The sequence below is a fragment of the Malaclemys terrapin genome, chromosome 7 (assembly GCF_027887155.1).
Source record: "Malaclemys terrapin pileata isolate rMalTer1 chromosome 7, rMalTer1.hap1, whole genome shotgun sequence".
In the NCBI taxonomy this organism is placed as follows: domain Eukaryota; kingdom Metazoa; phylum Chordata; order Testudines; family Emydidae; genus Malaclemys; species Malaclemys terrapin.
In genome coordinates, this window is record NC_071511.1 from 113,741,037 (window position 1) to 113,755,871 (window position 14,835).

The window sequence follows — 14,835 nt, forward strand, 5'->3', positions numbered from 1 at the left end:
AGTCAATCCTTTTGGATCTGTTTTTGGACAGCTTGACACCAAAGGCTATAAACACAGACAGGAATCTGAAACCTTTTCTGCAGTGACCTTGTTTTAGAAAACAGTATTCTTATCTCTCGGCACTATTCTCTGTGCAGTCACTTCTCACTGTATGTTCCTCAGCATGTGCGATTTCCATTTTCTTAAACAGTGACTGCTTTTGTATTTTTAGTTTGCTGAACTTCTGCATTTAATTTACATATGCTGGGAAACTTCTTCAACTGGCAGCAGAAGGATTCTATTGAAATCACTTGATTTCTTGTTTCTTTTTCTTCTTTACCACCACAGTTGTGCTTGGAGGCCTTATCCAGGTGGGGGCCCCATTGTGCTAGGCACTGCACTAGCAGATACTAAATGAGAATGGTTTTCTTTCTTTGCCTTTCAAATTATACTCTTGTTCTCAAACCCTGACATCCTTATTCAGACAAGCTCCCACTGAAATCAGATATTTCACATTTCATTGAAGTCAGTGGAAGTTTACCCAAATAAGGGCTGCCTGGCCTCTGATAGGCAAGAAGGATATGTCTTTACTGCAGAGCTAACTCATGTGAGCAGCCGCACTGCAAAGTTGTATCCAAGTTACTGTGTCCTCACTGGTGCAGCACTCACATGTGTGTGTTGCTAGGACTTCAGGGCACACATCCCATTGATCTTGTGCCTGCAGTGAGCTGAGGCACTCTGATTCTTTCCCAGTGAATTGTAGGAGAACTTGTCAGTCCTTTTGGGCCCACAATTGGAACAGTGGGAAGGTATTGGAAGACTATCAGCACTAAAGTGCTTTAGCCTGCATCCTCACTGCAGAATGGGCAGGTTCCAGCCCAAGTGAAAGCCTCACTTGGGTGTTAGCCTATACCCCAGGATGGACCAACTAGCCCTGGTTAAAAACACCACAAATTTGGCTCAGAGGTTGTATATGTGGATGGGAGGGAGGTTGGAGCAACACCCAAGTAAGAGCCAGAGTTAACTCTGCTGTGACTTATTGACTGGACTTTCAGCTGGTCCAAACATACATATTTTTTTTCCACAAAAACAATTTTAACAAACATGTAAACTCACTTTAAAAACACTTTCCTCTTAAGCCAGGCGACCTTATATCAGGCAGGATAGTCGAAGGACTGCTCACATAAATCTCTGTGCATTTGATCTGCTTGGGTTTCCAAGTGTCCTTGCTAAGATCAGCTGGGCTTGCAGGATCCTGAAGTCAATCTTGTCTCTTTTTCAGCTTACGTTCCCTTTTTAACAATGACCTAGAACAATGTCCCACCAGGCAGCATACTTTAAATGAAAAAAAAAAAAACACATCCTTTGGCGAATACAAACTGTATGATCATTATTCTGATGATACAAAAAATTGCAGTTACTATGAAATAATACGCATTAATAAAGTGATAGCTAAATAGTAACTGTATTGAAAACACAGGTTCTTCTGTTAACTCCACCATATTTTGTCTAGATATCAGTGTGCTTGTAACACCAGTGCTTTGGGGCCAGAGCCAAAGTTCATTGAAGTCAATTGGAGCCCTTCAATTGATTTGGATGAGGCCATGTATTAAAGTTGTGATCTCAGTCCTTCTGTGGATCTTGGAATAATGAGGCAGACCTGAGTAGGTCCATGAGTCCCAGTTTGATCTCAGATATGGCCATATAGAATGTATAAAATAATCAGATGCATCTTTTGCCAGATGGTTGCCCGCATAGCTGAAATAGGAAACAGGCCTTTTGTTGCAGCTAGTCATGTCAATATGATACTTTTCTCTTTTTATCAGTGAAGATGTGGATGAATATGACATCAGTGTATTTCCTATAGGAACTTCAGCATCATCTTTCTGATAATAAGAAAAAGTAGTTTGTGGCAAACATTTTAAGGGGAGTATTAGTTTTTCTTCTGAATAAATTCTTGGTTTATTAAATTAGCAGACTAAAACAGTTTAGGCTAAATATTAGAAGACACATTAACAACATTCTTTTCTGCTGGCATGGATGACTGAAATCAGAAATATTTATTGGGAGTACTGTGAGCATACCCAATGGATGTAACAGTGGGCAAAGACATTTCTGGTCTTTAAATGTTTTAGTGCAATTTTGCTATATTTAAATGATGATACATACATAGCATATTTATCTCAGTCATAGCATTACCTGGACTTTGTCAAAACAAGTATTTCAGAGACAGAGGCTGATCCCAGTTACGCTTATGTAACTCCATTTAAGTCAGTGGAGTATCTCTGTATTTACACAATTGTAACCAAGAACAGAATCTGTGGTTCAGCCTAGTAATTCTTTTGCATTGAATAGTGTTAAAGAAAGAGAGAGAAAGAAAAAGAGGTGTTTTTTTTGTTCTATGTTTATGTAGCAAAAGCAGCAGTAGTGTCACATTCCAGTATTCATTTTTAGGCAGGCTTTATATAAAATTATATGAAAAATTATTCTGTGAAACTAATTCTAATAAGGTGAACAGTGTTCCTTAGAGAAAGGATTGTCATGTCCCACTTATCTTTGACAGTACTGTTCCTGTTGCAGAATATGGCCTTTTTGTTGATTATTTGCAACCATTCACGTTAAATTCTTAAATTCACAGGAACGGACTGGCTTTCTGGTTGGTGTGAGGTCTTTTGGTTCAGTTCTAGACAGCTGTATCTAGGGATCTCTGAAAACTGGCATTGATCTGTTATTTCAGAATGGCAGACCATTGGAGTTAGTGATGGAGTCTTCTGTCTCTGATGAAATGCCAATTCAATGAAAAGATTGTGCTCAAGGGAGAAAAAAACTACTAGATGGTCTCAAGGGCTGGCACCTAGAGTGTGAGAAATTTAGATATTAAACAAAGTTGCAAAGTTTATTTTGGACTTCTTGAAATTGGAGTCAGTGTCGGGGGAGGGAGGATTTTGGGAGAGGAAATATGTGGTCATCGGAAATGAAGACAAAGCTACATGTTAAGGACTTTGGAGGAACCCTGGTAACACTATCCATTTCAGTACTTCGGAATAGCGTTGAGCAAATTATTTGTAATTATTAATTTACAGATGATTTTAGCCCTATATCTGTTAGCAAATTGTCCATAACTTGGATTTTTACAAATCTGTTCATTATTTGAAATTGTTTGAATACTTTGTGTGAACATATTTCAGTCCCAAATATTCACTTCTGCTATTAGAGTAGTCTCTATTTTGTTTTTCCTGATTCATGGTGTGTGATAGGTCACTTTAGTCACATGGCAATATTTCCACTCCCTGACTGGATAAATGACACTTTTTATCTGAATACAGTTGTCTCAAACCTTTGTGTGAATAACGTTCCACAAACAGCTTACACTTTTGCATTCTAAAAACATTCTTACAAACACAAATCACAGGCATGAATGTTCATAGAAAATAAATCTAAAACGATGCAAAGCCTGTTGATGCCAACTTATAGTCTGTAGCCAGATTAATGTTCACAAATACGTCTTTGCAATATTTGTTCAGCTCTGTTTCTGACCTGGGTACTGGCATTTGGTTGATTAGTCTCTATCTCCATCTATAAACTATAAGAATTCCCAGAGTTAAAGCCCTATTGATGCTGCCAAATGTATGTTGGAGGTCAGTAGAATTCATTATAAATTCCCTCTCCTTATTCAGTGCTCTTTTCAATGAGCACTATCAGACTTTGGATCTTACTGGTGTATTTTCTTTCCACATGAAAGAGTATTACTCTCCATCTTTTAAGTCAGACACTTGGAGAATTCAGTGATTCAGAATTCAAATGGGGGAGGTGTATTCTTCAGTGTAGTATGGAGTGTTGCTCATCACCAGTTAATATAGGGCTTGTCTATGCACTAAAGAGGTAAACAAAACCACCATAAGAGAGACTTATATTGCACTGGTTTAACTAAAGTTCTGTTTGCATGTTACTGGTGTGGTCCATAGAATTACTCTGGATTTTCACCAGTGTAAATGAGAGCAAGACTTGGTCCAATAGCTCTTCTCTTTCCCTCAGAGGTAATCATAGAACTGTAGGGCTGGAAGGCACCTCAAGAGGTAATCAAGTCTAGCACCCTGTGCTGAGGCAGGACCAAGTAAACTTAGATCATCTCCTGCAGGTATAGAACAATAGCAATGGCAATAGAACACAGCAGCAGCTCCCAGCCAGCTAGGGAAGAGAAAGAGCCTTCTTCACAGCGGGCCATGTCAGCAGACAGGAGTATGGGGAGACAGACAGCATGGGGTGCTGGGTGAGGTCAGACAGGTGCTCATAAGGACTAGTGGGGGAGGACAGACTGGGGTAAGGGCTGAATGGGAGTGGAGGCACAGGGCCACAGGGTGGAGGGAGGTGCAGGGCCACATGGTGATGGGGGAGGGGGTGCAGAGCTACATAGGGATGGGGAGTGGGTGTCTGAGTGGGGGTGGAGGGACACGTATGCCTGACTGAATGGGAGAGGCTAGGGGTCAGCCAGGGTCTGCATGGGGAAACTCCTTAACAGTCCCTTCCCGCCACACAAAAAATCTGTTCCATACTTTTTTCCCACCCACACCCAACAGTCCTCCAAGTTCACACCCAGGCTCCTTCCCAGCAATTATTTCCCTCTCCCTTAGCTCTTCCATTACCCCTGACTCCCCCGAGCCTTTACACTGCCTCTGGTGTGTGTGTGTGTGTGCGGGAAATATGGTTCTATATTGTAGTTTAAATGAATTATTACTCAGTTCTGTATTAATTCTGTATGCCTAGGAAGGAATCTATTTGTCAAAAAACATTTTCTGAATCTTTTTTGTTGTCTGTATTGTTACAGACATACTTGCGGACAGGTATTTTGAAATAAATGACTCAAGATAATTGAAACTGGTGTGATTAAACTGTGTTATTTTGACAAATAAAATATGCAGAATTTTGCAGAATTTGAAAAATATTGTGCACAGAATTTTTAATTTTTTGATACAGGAGTAATCTTATTTATCCTATGAAACTCCTTGCTCTGAGAAACCCAAATTTGTAGTTCATCCTTATGAGAAAAACTATACCTTTTGCTTAGCCCAACAGATGGTGAAATACAATTCAAATCAGAAATAAACACCGAATTCTATTTGAGAATAAAGGTTTGATTCACCTCTGCACTGCTCCATATATATATATATATATATATATATATTTTTTTTTGCCAGGGGGACCCCATTCCACCATCTTAAAATCGGAGTAACAGTGGTGACTCAGACCCATGTTTAAATGTTAAATTACAAGTGTCATTTCTAAGTTTAGTACTTGGGGCAACCACCTTGCTAAAAAGTAATATCCCTTCTTAGAATGACAATATAGAAACCCTGTATCAGAGCTTCTAAACTAGTTACAAATATGTTTTATTACTAGTTTAACTACAGTGAAAACTATACAAAGGGCCACCCTTATTAAGCATCATCAAATACACATCTACTTTTGTTAGAAGACCACCTCCATTAATTAACCGATTTGGTCAAGCTTTGGTCAGAGGTGCAAGATTCACTATATGGTGTAAATACCTTGTTTTAAAATTAATAATTTTGTTTCACTTACTTGCCAATACCACCATTGAATGTCACTTGCTGCTTTTTCAGTTGACTTCTGAGCTTATTTTATTCCTCCACACAAAATGTGTATCTCACTGTGATATCTATCTTGCCTCCTACTCATTCAGTGATTCAGAGACAGGGAAGGTGAAATCTAATGACCTTTGAAATGCACACTATATTTAATTTTTTTTTTGAGCATCATGTGAATCATGTGCTGATTAACTTGCAGCATTGCTGCTTTTTGTTCTGGTATTTAACTGAACCACGGAAAACATGCTTAGATAGAGTCTGGTGCTTTATGTATTTCTGTGATGACAACTGTGTGACTAAATGTTTGTTGATATTCCTCAGTTTCTGAATCCTCTCCCCCCCAACACCAGCCAGTGTTACCTTTTTAAAGTCACTCCTTGCTGAGGATATTTTTAAAGGACCAGATTCTGCTGCTCTTACTTACATCGGGTAGTACTTTACAAATTGAGTAGTCTTATTCAAATCAGTGAGACTATTTGCAGACGAAAATACAGCACAATACCCCCTATTCAGCACAGCACTTAAGCACAAGCTTGAGAGTTTTCCTGAATAGAGGCCATAGTGAGTAAGAGGGCCAGATTCTGGCACCCTTACTCACTATCTGTCTAGTGGCCTAATTTTCAAAGGTGTTGAGCTCTCATAACACCTGAGGAGTTCAATGGGAGCTGCAGAGCTTAGCCCTTCTATAATCAGCATACAAATTCTTGGGCATCTTACATATCCTGTAAACAAAACTATGCTTATCTATTGTGCTCTGCACATACGCAGCTTTGTTTCGGTTAGGAGCTACAATAAGAAATGTGCTATAAAAGAAGTCATTGCAGAGGCAAAATTAAGTTGACCTTTTAAAGATAATATGAAACGTCTCTTGAATTTTTCACTATATATATACAATAGGGCGTGTATGCTCATAGAATAATGTGCTCACAGTAAGTTATAAAATGCGTGTAAACTGCACCCTTATCACCAATTCTTTTAATTTTTTCAGTAATGTTAGTGGTGGCAAAAGGCACTGGATTTGATTGACAGCCATTTTTTTTCCACTGAACAGGTACAGCATGATTGTAAGCTCTTTGGGACAGGAACCATCTTTTTGTTCTGTGTTTGTACAGCACCTAGCACAATGAGTCCATGACTAGGGCTTCTAGGTGCTCCACAATACAATTAATACATAATAATAACTCAATATTGGAAAAACTACAGGTTGGGAAAGTTGCAGTGTGATCATTTTTTCCTTTGGCCACTGCAACTTTTTCAAAGTTGGAGCCATTTTGAAAAGTTACAGAGTGGAAAAAAGGAAAATTAAAAAGTGAAAAAGCAATGGAAGTTAGTCACCTAGTTACCATTTGTGCCTTTGAAAATATTTCCCTAAAAATGAATAAACCTTTTGACAGAAGGTCTGTGCTGTTGAAGTCTGTATCATATGAGCACTGGAAATACTCTCGTAATATCTTCAACATAGTAGATTTGCCCTAAAGCCTACTCTGTTAATCTGTGCCAAGAATAAAGAATTGTACATCTTTCATACACACGCTCTGATACCACAGGGATAGGTAACTTTCTAAAACAGACTGACGGATACTGGAGAAAGGGGATAAGAGGAACATACTCCTCTTGGAGAAACCACTCATCCCCCTCAATGTGCCCACTTAGTCTTTTCATTCAAGGCTTTCTTACCTTTTGCAAAGGACCAAGTAGCAATAAAAAGAAATGGTTTTAGGAATGGAGAAGATTCTCCAATGCCTACTTGTTCTTGGGGAGAGACATATTAGAAGGAGGAGGAGATTGGTACGTGAACCAAGAGGAACTGAGGGAATTTTAAAAGGCTTGAGATCTGGGAAGAGTATCTACAGTCAGCATAAAGTATGGGGAATTTGAAATAATAGTTGTGAAAATCCAACCAAAAAATCAGACAGAGAATGTGTCATATGTTCCAGAAAGTGTACGGTGACAGCTCTTTGGACTGTGAATCCATTGCTTACAAAATACCAGGAGAGCAGGTAGACAATGCCCTAGGTCAGGGATTGTCATGCTGTCATTACTTTTGACAGGCTTAATGTATGGAACTTTCCTTTAAATTCAGTGTATTTTTAGGGCTTTATATAATCAACTGACACCCATAGGAGCTGTGCGGTAGACTTCAGGGTATTATATGGCCCTTAGTGTTTGACTGTAATAACTTCTGTCAGTCTTGCTGTCACAAACACTAAAAGAGCTATATACTGCCCTTGATTTGCTCAGGCAATTTCAGTTGATGCTAACAGGAGTTGTGTGTGTAGATAGCGGGTTGTGTATGGCCATTAGTGTTTGAGTGAGAGACTGACAGCACTTGTTAAAGTCATAATTTAGAAAGAGTTGTTATTACTCTTATTCATTTCTGCCAATGAATCCAAGTCCCTCTTGTTTTAGTGTCATCTCTCCTGTGCCGAGGCCTCACAGGGTTGGGTCCACCGTCAATGACTTTCCTAGGTTAGCCCCAGTCTGAAGTCTTGCCTGCAATTGGCTCTTTTGCTTCAAATTTCTCACAAGTGCTGCCACCAGTTCAGCTCCACCAGTGTTAGCAACCGTGGGAGTGTTGGCTTAAATAAGGCCGTGGCATCCTAATGATGTAAGCATGATGTCAGATAGACATGCTGTAAGCAGGGTCAAATCACACAGGGCATAAAATGTCAGCAGCCACCTGGAACCCTGGCTATACTAGTGCACTCACCATTGCTACCACCAGTGGAACTGAACTGAGGGCAGTAATGGTGAAAAACTGGGGACACAAAAGGCTAGTATAAGCATGCCCTAAAATCTGTCACTTAAAACTGGCTTGATGCAGCAGGCACATTGTTGAAGATTAGATTGATTAACATTTCTGACTGACTGAGAAATGGGTATTGAGTTGGAATTGGTCATTTATAATCCAGCTCCATTAAATGCATTCTGCTGGTAGAATATTCTTCACTCTCTGCCCTGAAGTGCTGTGTAGAGTTACTGTGTGCTGTGAGAACAGTTGCTGTGTTTCACCCCAGAGGTAGGTACATGTCAGTATGGCTGAATTAATTGATTTATGTATCCATTTAAGTTTGCATAGTGCTTTGGGATCATTTGGGATGAAAGGTGCTATGTAAATGTGAAAAAAATGATGTACTAAGTCCCAGTTCCAAGTAGGGACCAGAGATGGAACATAGCCCACATGCCTAGCTATTATTAGGTTGATGATGCATCAGTTATGATCAGATAGCTGTAAATTGTAATTACAGGATTTGGTGCTTAGATTCTATGCTGATGGATGCACTGGAAATACCAATGGTCCATCAAGTCTGAATCATGCTTCTGAGAATGGCCAATACCTGATGTTTCTGGGGGAAACAAATCTTTCCTCTCCTGCCCTCCCCATCTCTGCTCCCCCATAAAACACACAGCAATTGGTGCAGTACTGTACTGGAGAGGGTAAGAATTTCTTCTCATGCAGTGATCAAATCCCATGCATCAGGACATAAGGTGGTTACCTTATTTGAGACTTCATAACTACAGAGGCTATTGCTGGTCATATAGTTAACCAGTCTTTTTAGAAGTCAATTCACAATATTTATCTTTGTGTTTGTATTTATTTATTTAGAATTTCTGGTTGTGCTTATCAGAATCTCAGCTGTTAAAACCACAAATTCTAAACAGCATGTCAAAACGACCATAAAAATGACAGATCTCCTAAAGAAAAGAAAAGAAAAGAAACCTTCCCAGCCCCAAATTAGGCTCAATGACCTTCTGTGGAAATTAATTCCACCATGCAAAATGTTTCTTTTTATTTGTTCACAAGGGAGAGAAATGGCAAAGGGAAAAGATCCTTCCTCCACCCCTTTATTTTTCTATAACCTAGTTTTCTCTATTGATAAAGCCTCAAGAAAAAGTAAGGTGCCACAGTCTTGTGTACGCTTTTTGCTCTGGACTGGGGACATATATTTTAGCTGAAGTAGATTTCTTGACATGGTTCAACTCATTAGATTTTTAACAGTGATGCTAGGTGTACAAGAAAAAGATTTGATTTTTGTACTCAGTTGCTACACACATTCGGATATGCTCTTTCCGCATTACTCACAACACCTACAACTGAGTCTGTAACTTAGGCAACCTGGCAGGATATTGAGTAATGTAGTCACTGCCTTGACATTCAAAAAGATGTTTGTATCTAGCAAATGCTATTTTTATGTGGGCATTTTGGTTGCTTCAAAGATAAAGAAAAACAGGAAAACTTGCTTGTATGTCATATTTTCCCTGCAATGCCAGATTTTTGTTTGTTATTTAAATACATAATTGTAAAGCCACAGATCAGTTGCAGTTAAAGTGTATTTAATTGTATGTGAAATTTTTAGCTTGTCAGGAAACCATAACATTAAATGAAAGTTGTTTTGTTTCCTATTTCCTATGCTGATTAATAACAGTTCAAATTTTGAGCCAGACTCTAAATATATAATTAAAGCAGACTAAAGGCCAGATGTTCTCCTCTGCTGCGTGAGTGGAGCAGAGGAAAGGGGGAGGGAAGCTGCAGCTCTGTGGCATAGTTACTCACCTCCCTGGGAGATCCTTATGTGAACCTGGAGCAGTTGGGGCTTCTGCAAGAGTGTCAGCTGATGGTTAGTATAAGTATTGGGATGAGACACTCTTTAGCTCCAATTCTTTGCTCAGGAGAGAATACTGCATGCTTCCTTCCCTCTCTTCTTCCTGCCAGTGCAGGAAGCTCCTTTTTATGGTTGACTTGCAGAGGAGGAGGCGGCACGGTCAGGAGCAGTAACTGCACTGCATTCTCCCCTAGCCACACAGTGGATTTTTAGGCTGAAGTCTGTCTTTCTAGGTGTTTATAAAGGGCACATCAATATAATAACTGTCAGATGCACATGTTTATTGTAAATCTGTAAATCTTCTGCCACAGCTCCTCCTTCACAGAGGGGACAGTGCATAGCCACAGGGCTCAGAGCTAATGGCATGAAGGCTCCTGTGACAATCGTGCTACAGGGGAGGTATGGAAGACCTGGCAGCAGAAAGGAGCAGGCATGCTGCTAGGTGTCCTGCCATATGTGTGGTTTGCCTAAGGATGCTCTGTCTTCTGGGGTTTCACAAGGACCCTGCCTTCTCTGAGGGGCAGCTTTAACGGGAAGATCATTCAGTAGAAACTCTGGGTGGAATTTTTGTAAGCATTCAGTCATTGACCTAAAGTCAGTAGGCGGAGAGATAAGCCAATGGCTTGTTTCTACAGATCCCACTCTCTAAACCCAAGGTCCGGGGACCTGTTTCTGCGTTGCCTTGCATCTTGTGTGGTCATTTATACCAGTGCCAAGTAGATGTAATTGCTGCACGATCAGAACTAGTAACATTAACACCCACTTTGGATTTACTTTCTATGGGTGTGAATAACCACACAGGACACAAGGTACTGAAGGATCAGGCTAATGGAGTTTCAGGAGAACTTTTTTTTCTACTAAAAGGTTTATTTTTCATGGTAGGAAATTAGCCCTCATTTTATTTTCTTGCTTTTAAGGGACTCTTATCCAATGTTGACAACTCATGATTTTAGCATGAGGCATGAAATATTTGATGATTTTTTTGAATCCCCAGCTCACGGAGTGATGTGATTATTTGAGTTTCTTGGCTTACTTTTAGATTTTCCTAATGAAACTTTCTAGCCTTTATGGCTGTGGAGAAGAGTTTGAAGATGTCTCAAGTGCATGCTAAAGGCCTGAAAGCCCGAAAGCAAATACATTCTTTTTAAAAAATCTCATGATGTTTGAACATTCAGGGCTGGCAATGCTGTTTGTCACAGAAAATGCAAAGCCACATACCTAGTGCATCTTTTGCAAATGACGTTTGCCCTAGCTCCAACTCCCTATTGCAGTGTTGTTGTTTTTCTGTGCACAAAGGCCAGCCCATGCTATAAGCAGCATGCTTCGGTTTCCAACCACTCAGCCATGTGCAGGGCGCTTAGTGTAGAAGTAGCCTCATGACGCTGTCAGCTTCATTGGCGCACCGACAGCGATAGCAATGACAACGAAACACACATTCAAAGCTAGGCTGGATCCCTCCCCCGAGCGTCTCTGTCCTGTAGCAGCTCCACAAGCGATTCTGTCAGTTGCAGCCTGGGGTACCCCGTTTGAGGGGGAAGCGGAGGGCGAGCGCACGCTTGCAGGGGAGGGGCTCTGCAGCAATCTGAGCAGTCGTAGCCCTGCAGCCCGCAGGAAAGCACAGGGGTCAAACGCTGCGCCGTCCCTCTGGCTCCCTGCACCATCTGTGGGAAGGCGCTACGAGGGTGGGGGAGGGAGGGAGGAAGGAGCGAAGCCTCGTCTGGGCTCCAGCCTGCTGAGGAGGACGCCGCAGCCGCGATGGCTCAGGCTGCAGAGTGAGGGGCGCCCCGCGTGCGGCTGCTGGGCTCTGGCTGCAGGACGGAGAGGGGCGAGAGGCGGCTCCAGCCATGTCCGAGACGGAGGGCGGCACCGCAGGTAAGAGGAGCCGCGTTCCCTTGTGCCTGCAGCGGGGACGCCCCTGCCGCCCCGGACCAGCCCCTCCGCAATGCAGGAAACCTCCCCGGGAATGCGCCTGGGGCTGGGGCCGGGCACGAGTGTGGCTCTGGGGCAGACGTGTCCCGCCAGGGAGTGCGTTACACTCGGCGCATGCAGCCGGCTCCCTGCCGCTGAAGGACACCGGCGGCGGGAGGCGTCACAATGGCTCTGTGCGGAGCTGGCGCTAGCCCCGACCGACCCTGTCTCCTGGAGCGCCCCGGGCCCGGCCGGGCCGGGCCCGCCCCGCCTAACCAGCGCTCGGACCCCGGCTGGGTGCGCGGCGCGCGCGGGCAGCTGGAGCGAGCCCTCCGCGTGGCTCAGCGCAGACGTCCCCGGGACGGTGCGGGGCAGGGCTGCGCGGGCGCGCAAGCCGGTGCCGCGCTGCTGAGTCGGGAGCGCTCCGCTCCCGGCAGGGGGAGGGGATACTGGCCTGGGGCTGGATTGATGCTCACATACAGTCGCGTCGTGCAGCCGAGCGGTTTCCCCCGGGCAGCCGGGCTCTCCTGGGCGGGGTGGCCAGGCATTTCCCGAGAGTTTCAGCCTGACGTGACCCCTGGAGGGGCCGCTGCTGCTCATCCCGCGCTGTCTCCGAGGGGAATCAGTGCAGCAGTTTGGGACTCGGAGGGGGCTGATGGTGGGAGCCAGGTGACCAAACACTGCGGAGGAACGTGATGCCCCCGCTTGCCCATCTCCTCTCTGTCCCCGGGCTGCCCCCCCGGAGCCACCGCACATAGGGCTCGGTGGGGCGCGGCTGGGCCAGCGGCGATCGGACCCCGACAAAGCTGCCAATGCAGCAGCTGTTTCCCAAAGGCTAGTACAGCACCCAGCTAGCCCAGACCTCTGTCCCCGTGTCTCCCACTGGCCAGTCTCCTCTCCCAGGACGGGGTCAGACTCGGCAAGGGCACGCTTTGTAGTTCAAGTCAGGTGCTGCTGCGATTGAAATAAAGGAAAGCAGCATCTTAGACTAATAGAGAGGCAGGCCTGTCAGTGCATCAATCTGCCCTGGGATTTGTGATAAGAATAATCTTTTCCCCCCTTTGGATCACATCATATCTTCAGCATCCTGGAGCAGCCAGATAGCTCCGAATCTAAGGAGTCTCAGAGATGGGATAAAACCAGAGGTAGTTTTGCACAACCTTGAACATGGGGTTTTGACTTTGTAAAATCAAAAGCAGGAGCTGTTCTGGGTCTTCTTTTATCCAGCTCAGGAGGATTCTAATAATAAAAAAAAAAAAATAAAGGTCCATTTGTAATTACAGTGCATAGGAATAAAACAATGATGTTTTGGGGGGCAGGAACTACAATGTGTATGCATATGTCTGTGAAGGGTGCCAGCACAGTATGGGTACTACCAGAATGCAAATAATAATTATAGAGGAATCAAATATAACCAGTGTGATGTACTTGCTTCCTCTCCGTGTGGGTGCTGCAGAGGTTTGAAAACATTGTAACTTTGAATCCCAGTCTCTGCACAAATGAAATTCTAGATGATGATGTAGAAAAAAATAAAGGGCTGGGTTTATATGGGATTAGCATGTGGTTGAGAGGAGTATATTCCTGAATAAAATAGTTCATCTGCAATGCATCTTAAACGGGAATGTCCGAGAGCATCCATTTTGAAAACTCTAGAAGAGAACATTGTTTGAAAAACTAGTTGAATCTTAAAGATATCTGCTTTGCTCTTTTGTTGCTTTGCTTGCCAAGAGTTGCTGGGAACTCCAATACTCTCCTTTCCCTCAAGTAAATTATTATTTTTTTAAATAAAGGCTCTAATGATTTGTCTCTCTGGCTTGATGAAGTTAACTATAATGCTGTTATAGCAGACAGCTGACAAAGGGAAGAGTAGAAAACAGATTCACCCATCTGTTAGATGACAGTATATTACATATTTTTTACACATAGTTAGTTGCAAATCTGGTGTATTGCAACGTTTAAATTAAATGTTCCGAGGAAGAACCTAAGCAGGAAGGATTCCACTATAAGAAGGAATATGATGTAGCAAAGTAATGATTTGTCATACCAGGAATGCTTACATCTTTTGCAGTCTATGGAACGCTGAAACAGTTGGAGAAAAAAAGGAATCTGAAAAAAAATATATTGCTAAATGAGAGTATGTGTATTGGTAATGTTGGGGCTGCAAAAATGTATAGCAGTGTAGTGTGGTGCAAAAATGACACACACCTATGTAAAATAGCAAAATGCTGTATGCGCCAGCTGTTAATCATTTTTATGGCTACAAGTACCACGGCATTGCAGTATTTGCAGTTTGGCCAGCATGAGCATGACTAATTTTATTCACAGAAACTGTTGTGCTAAAGCTTTAATAATACTATCTTAAAGAAATATAAACCATTGGCTCATATTTGAATGACACCAATTTAGCAGATAAGTTTGTTTTTTGTTTAGTTTTTTTTTTTAACAGTACACAGTGTGATAAGCTTTTAACCTGAATATCTAGCACATTTTAGCCCCTGAACCAGACCCTGCCCTGTGCTAGGGCAACATTTTGCTTCTCCACTGATGCAAAGTTTCCCTAAAGCCTATCAGGCCCCAGAGGATCTGTCCTACACTGGGTTTATGGAAAATAGGTCCTGTCAAACTAACTTAATTTTTTTATGGGGTTACAAGTTTGATTAATAAAGGTAATAGTGTTGATGTTATATATTTAGACTTTTTAAAGTATTTGACTTAGTACAACATTTTGATTAAAAAAC

The 14,835-nt window shown here is 42.4% G+C and overlaps 1 protein-coding gene across 1 annotated transcript in view; it reads left to right on the top strand.

The window, feature by feature from the left end:
• The first annotated feature begins 11,804 nt into the window (after positions 1-11,804).
• The window catches only part of HSPA12A (heat shock protein family A (Hsp70) member 12A), a 77,955-nt gene continuing 74,924 nt past the window's right edge, over positions 11,805-14,835 (top strand). Inside the window, exon 1 of the mRNA XM_054036121.1 lies at positions 11,805-12,061. Within this exon, the coding sequence (XP_053892096.1) occupies positions 12,034-12,061 (28 nt within the window). The 5' untranslated portion in view covers positions 11,805-12,033. The remainder of the gene's footprint in view (positions 12,062-14,835) is intronic.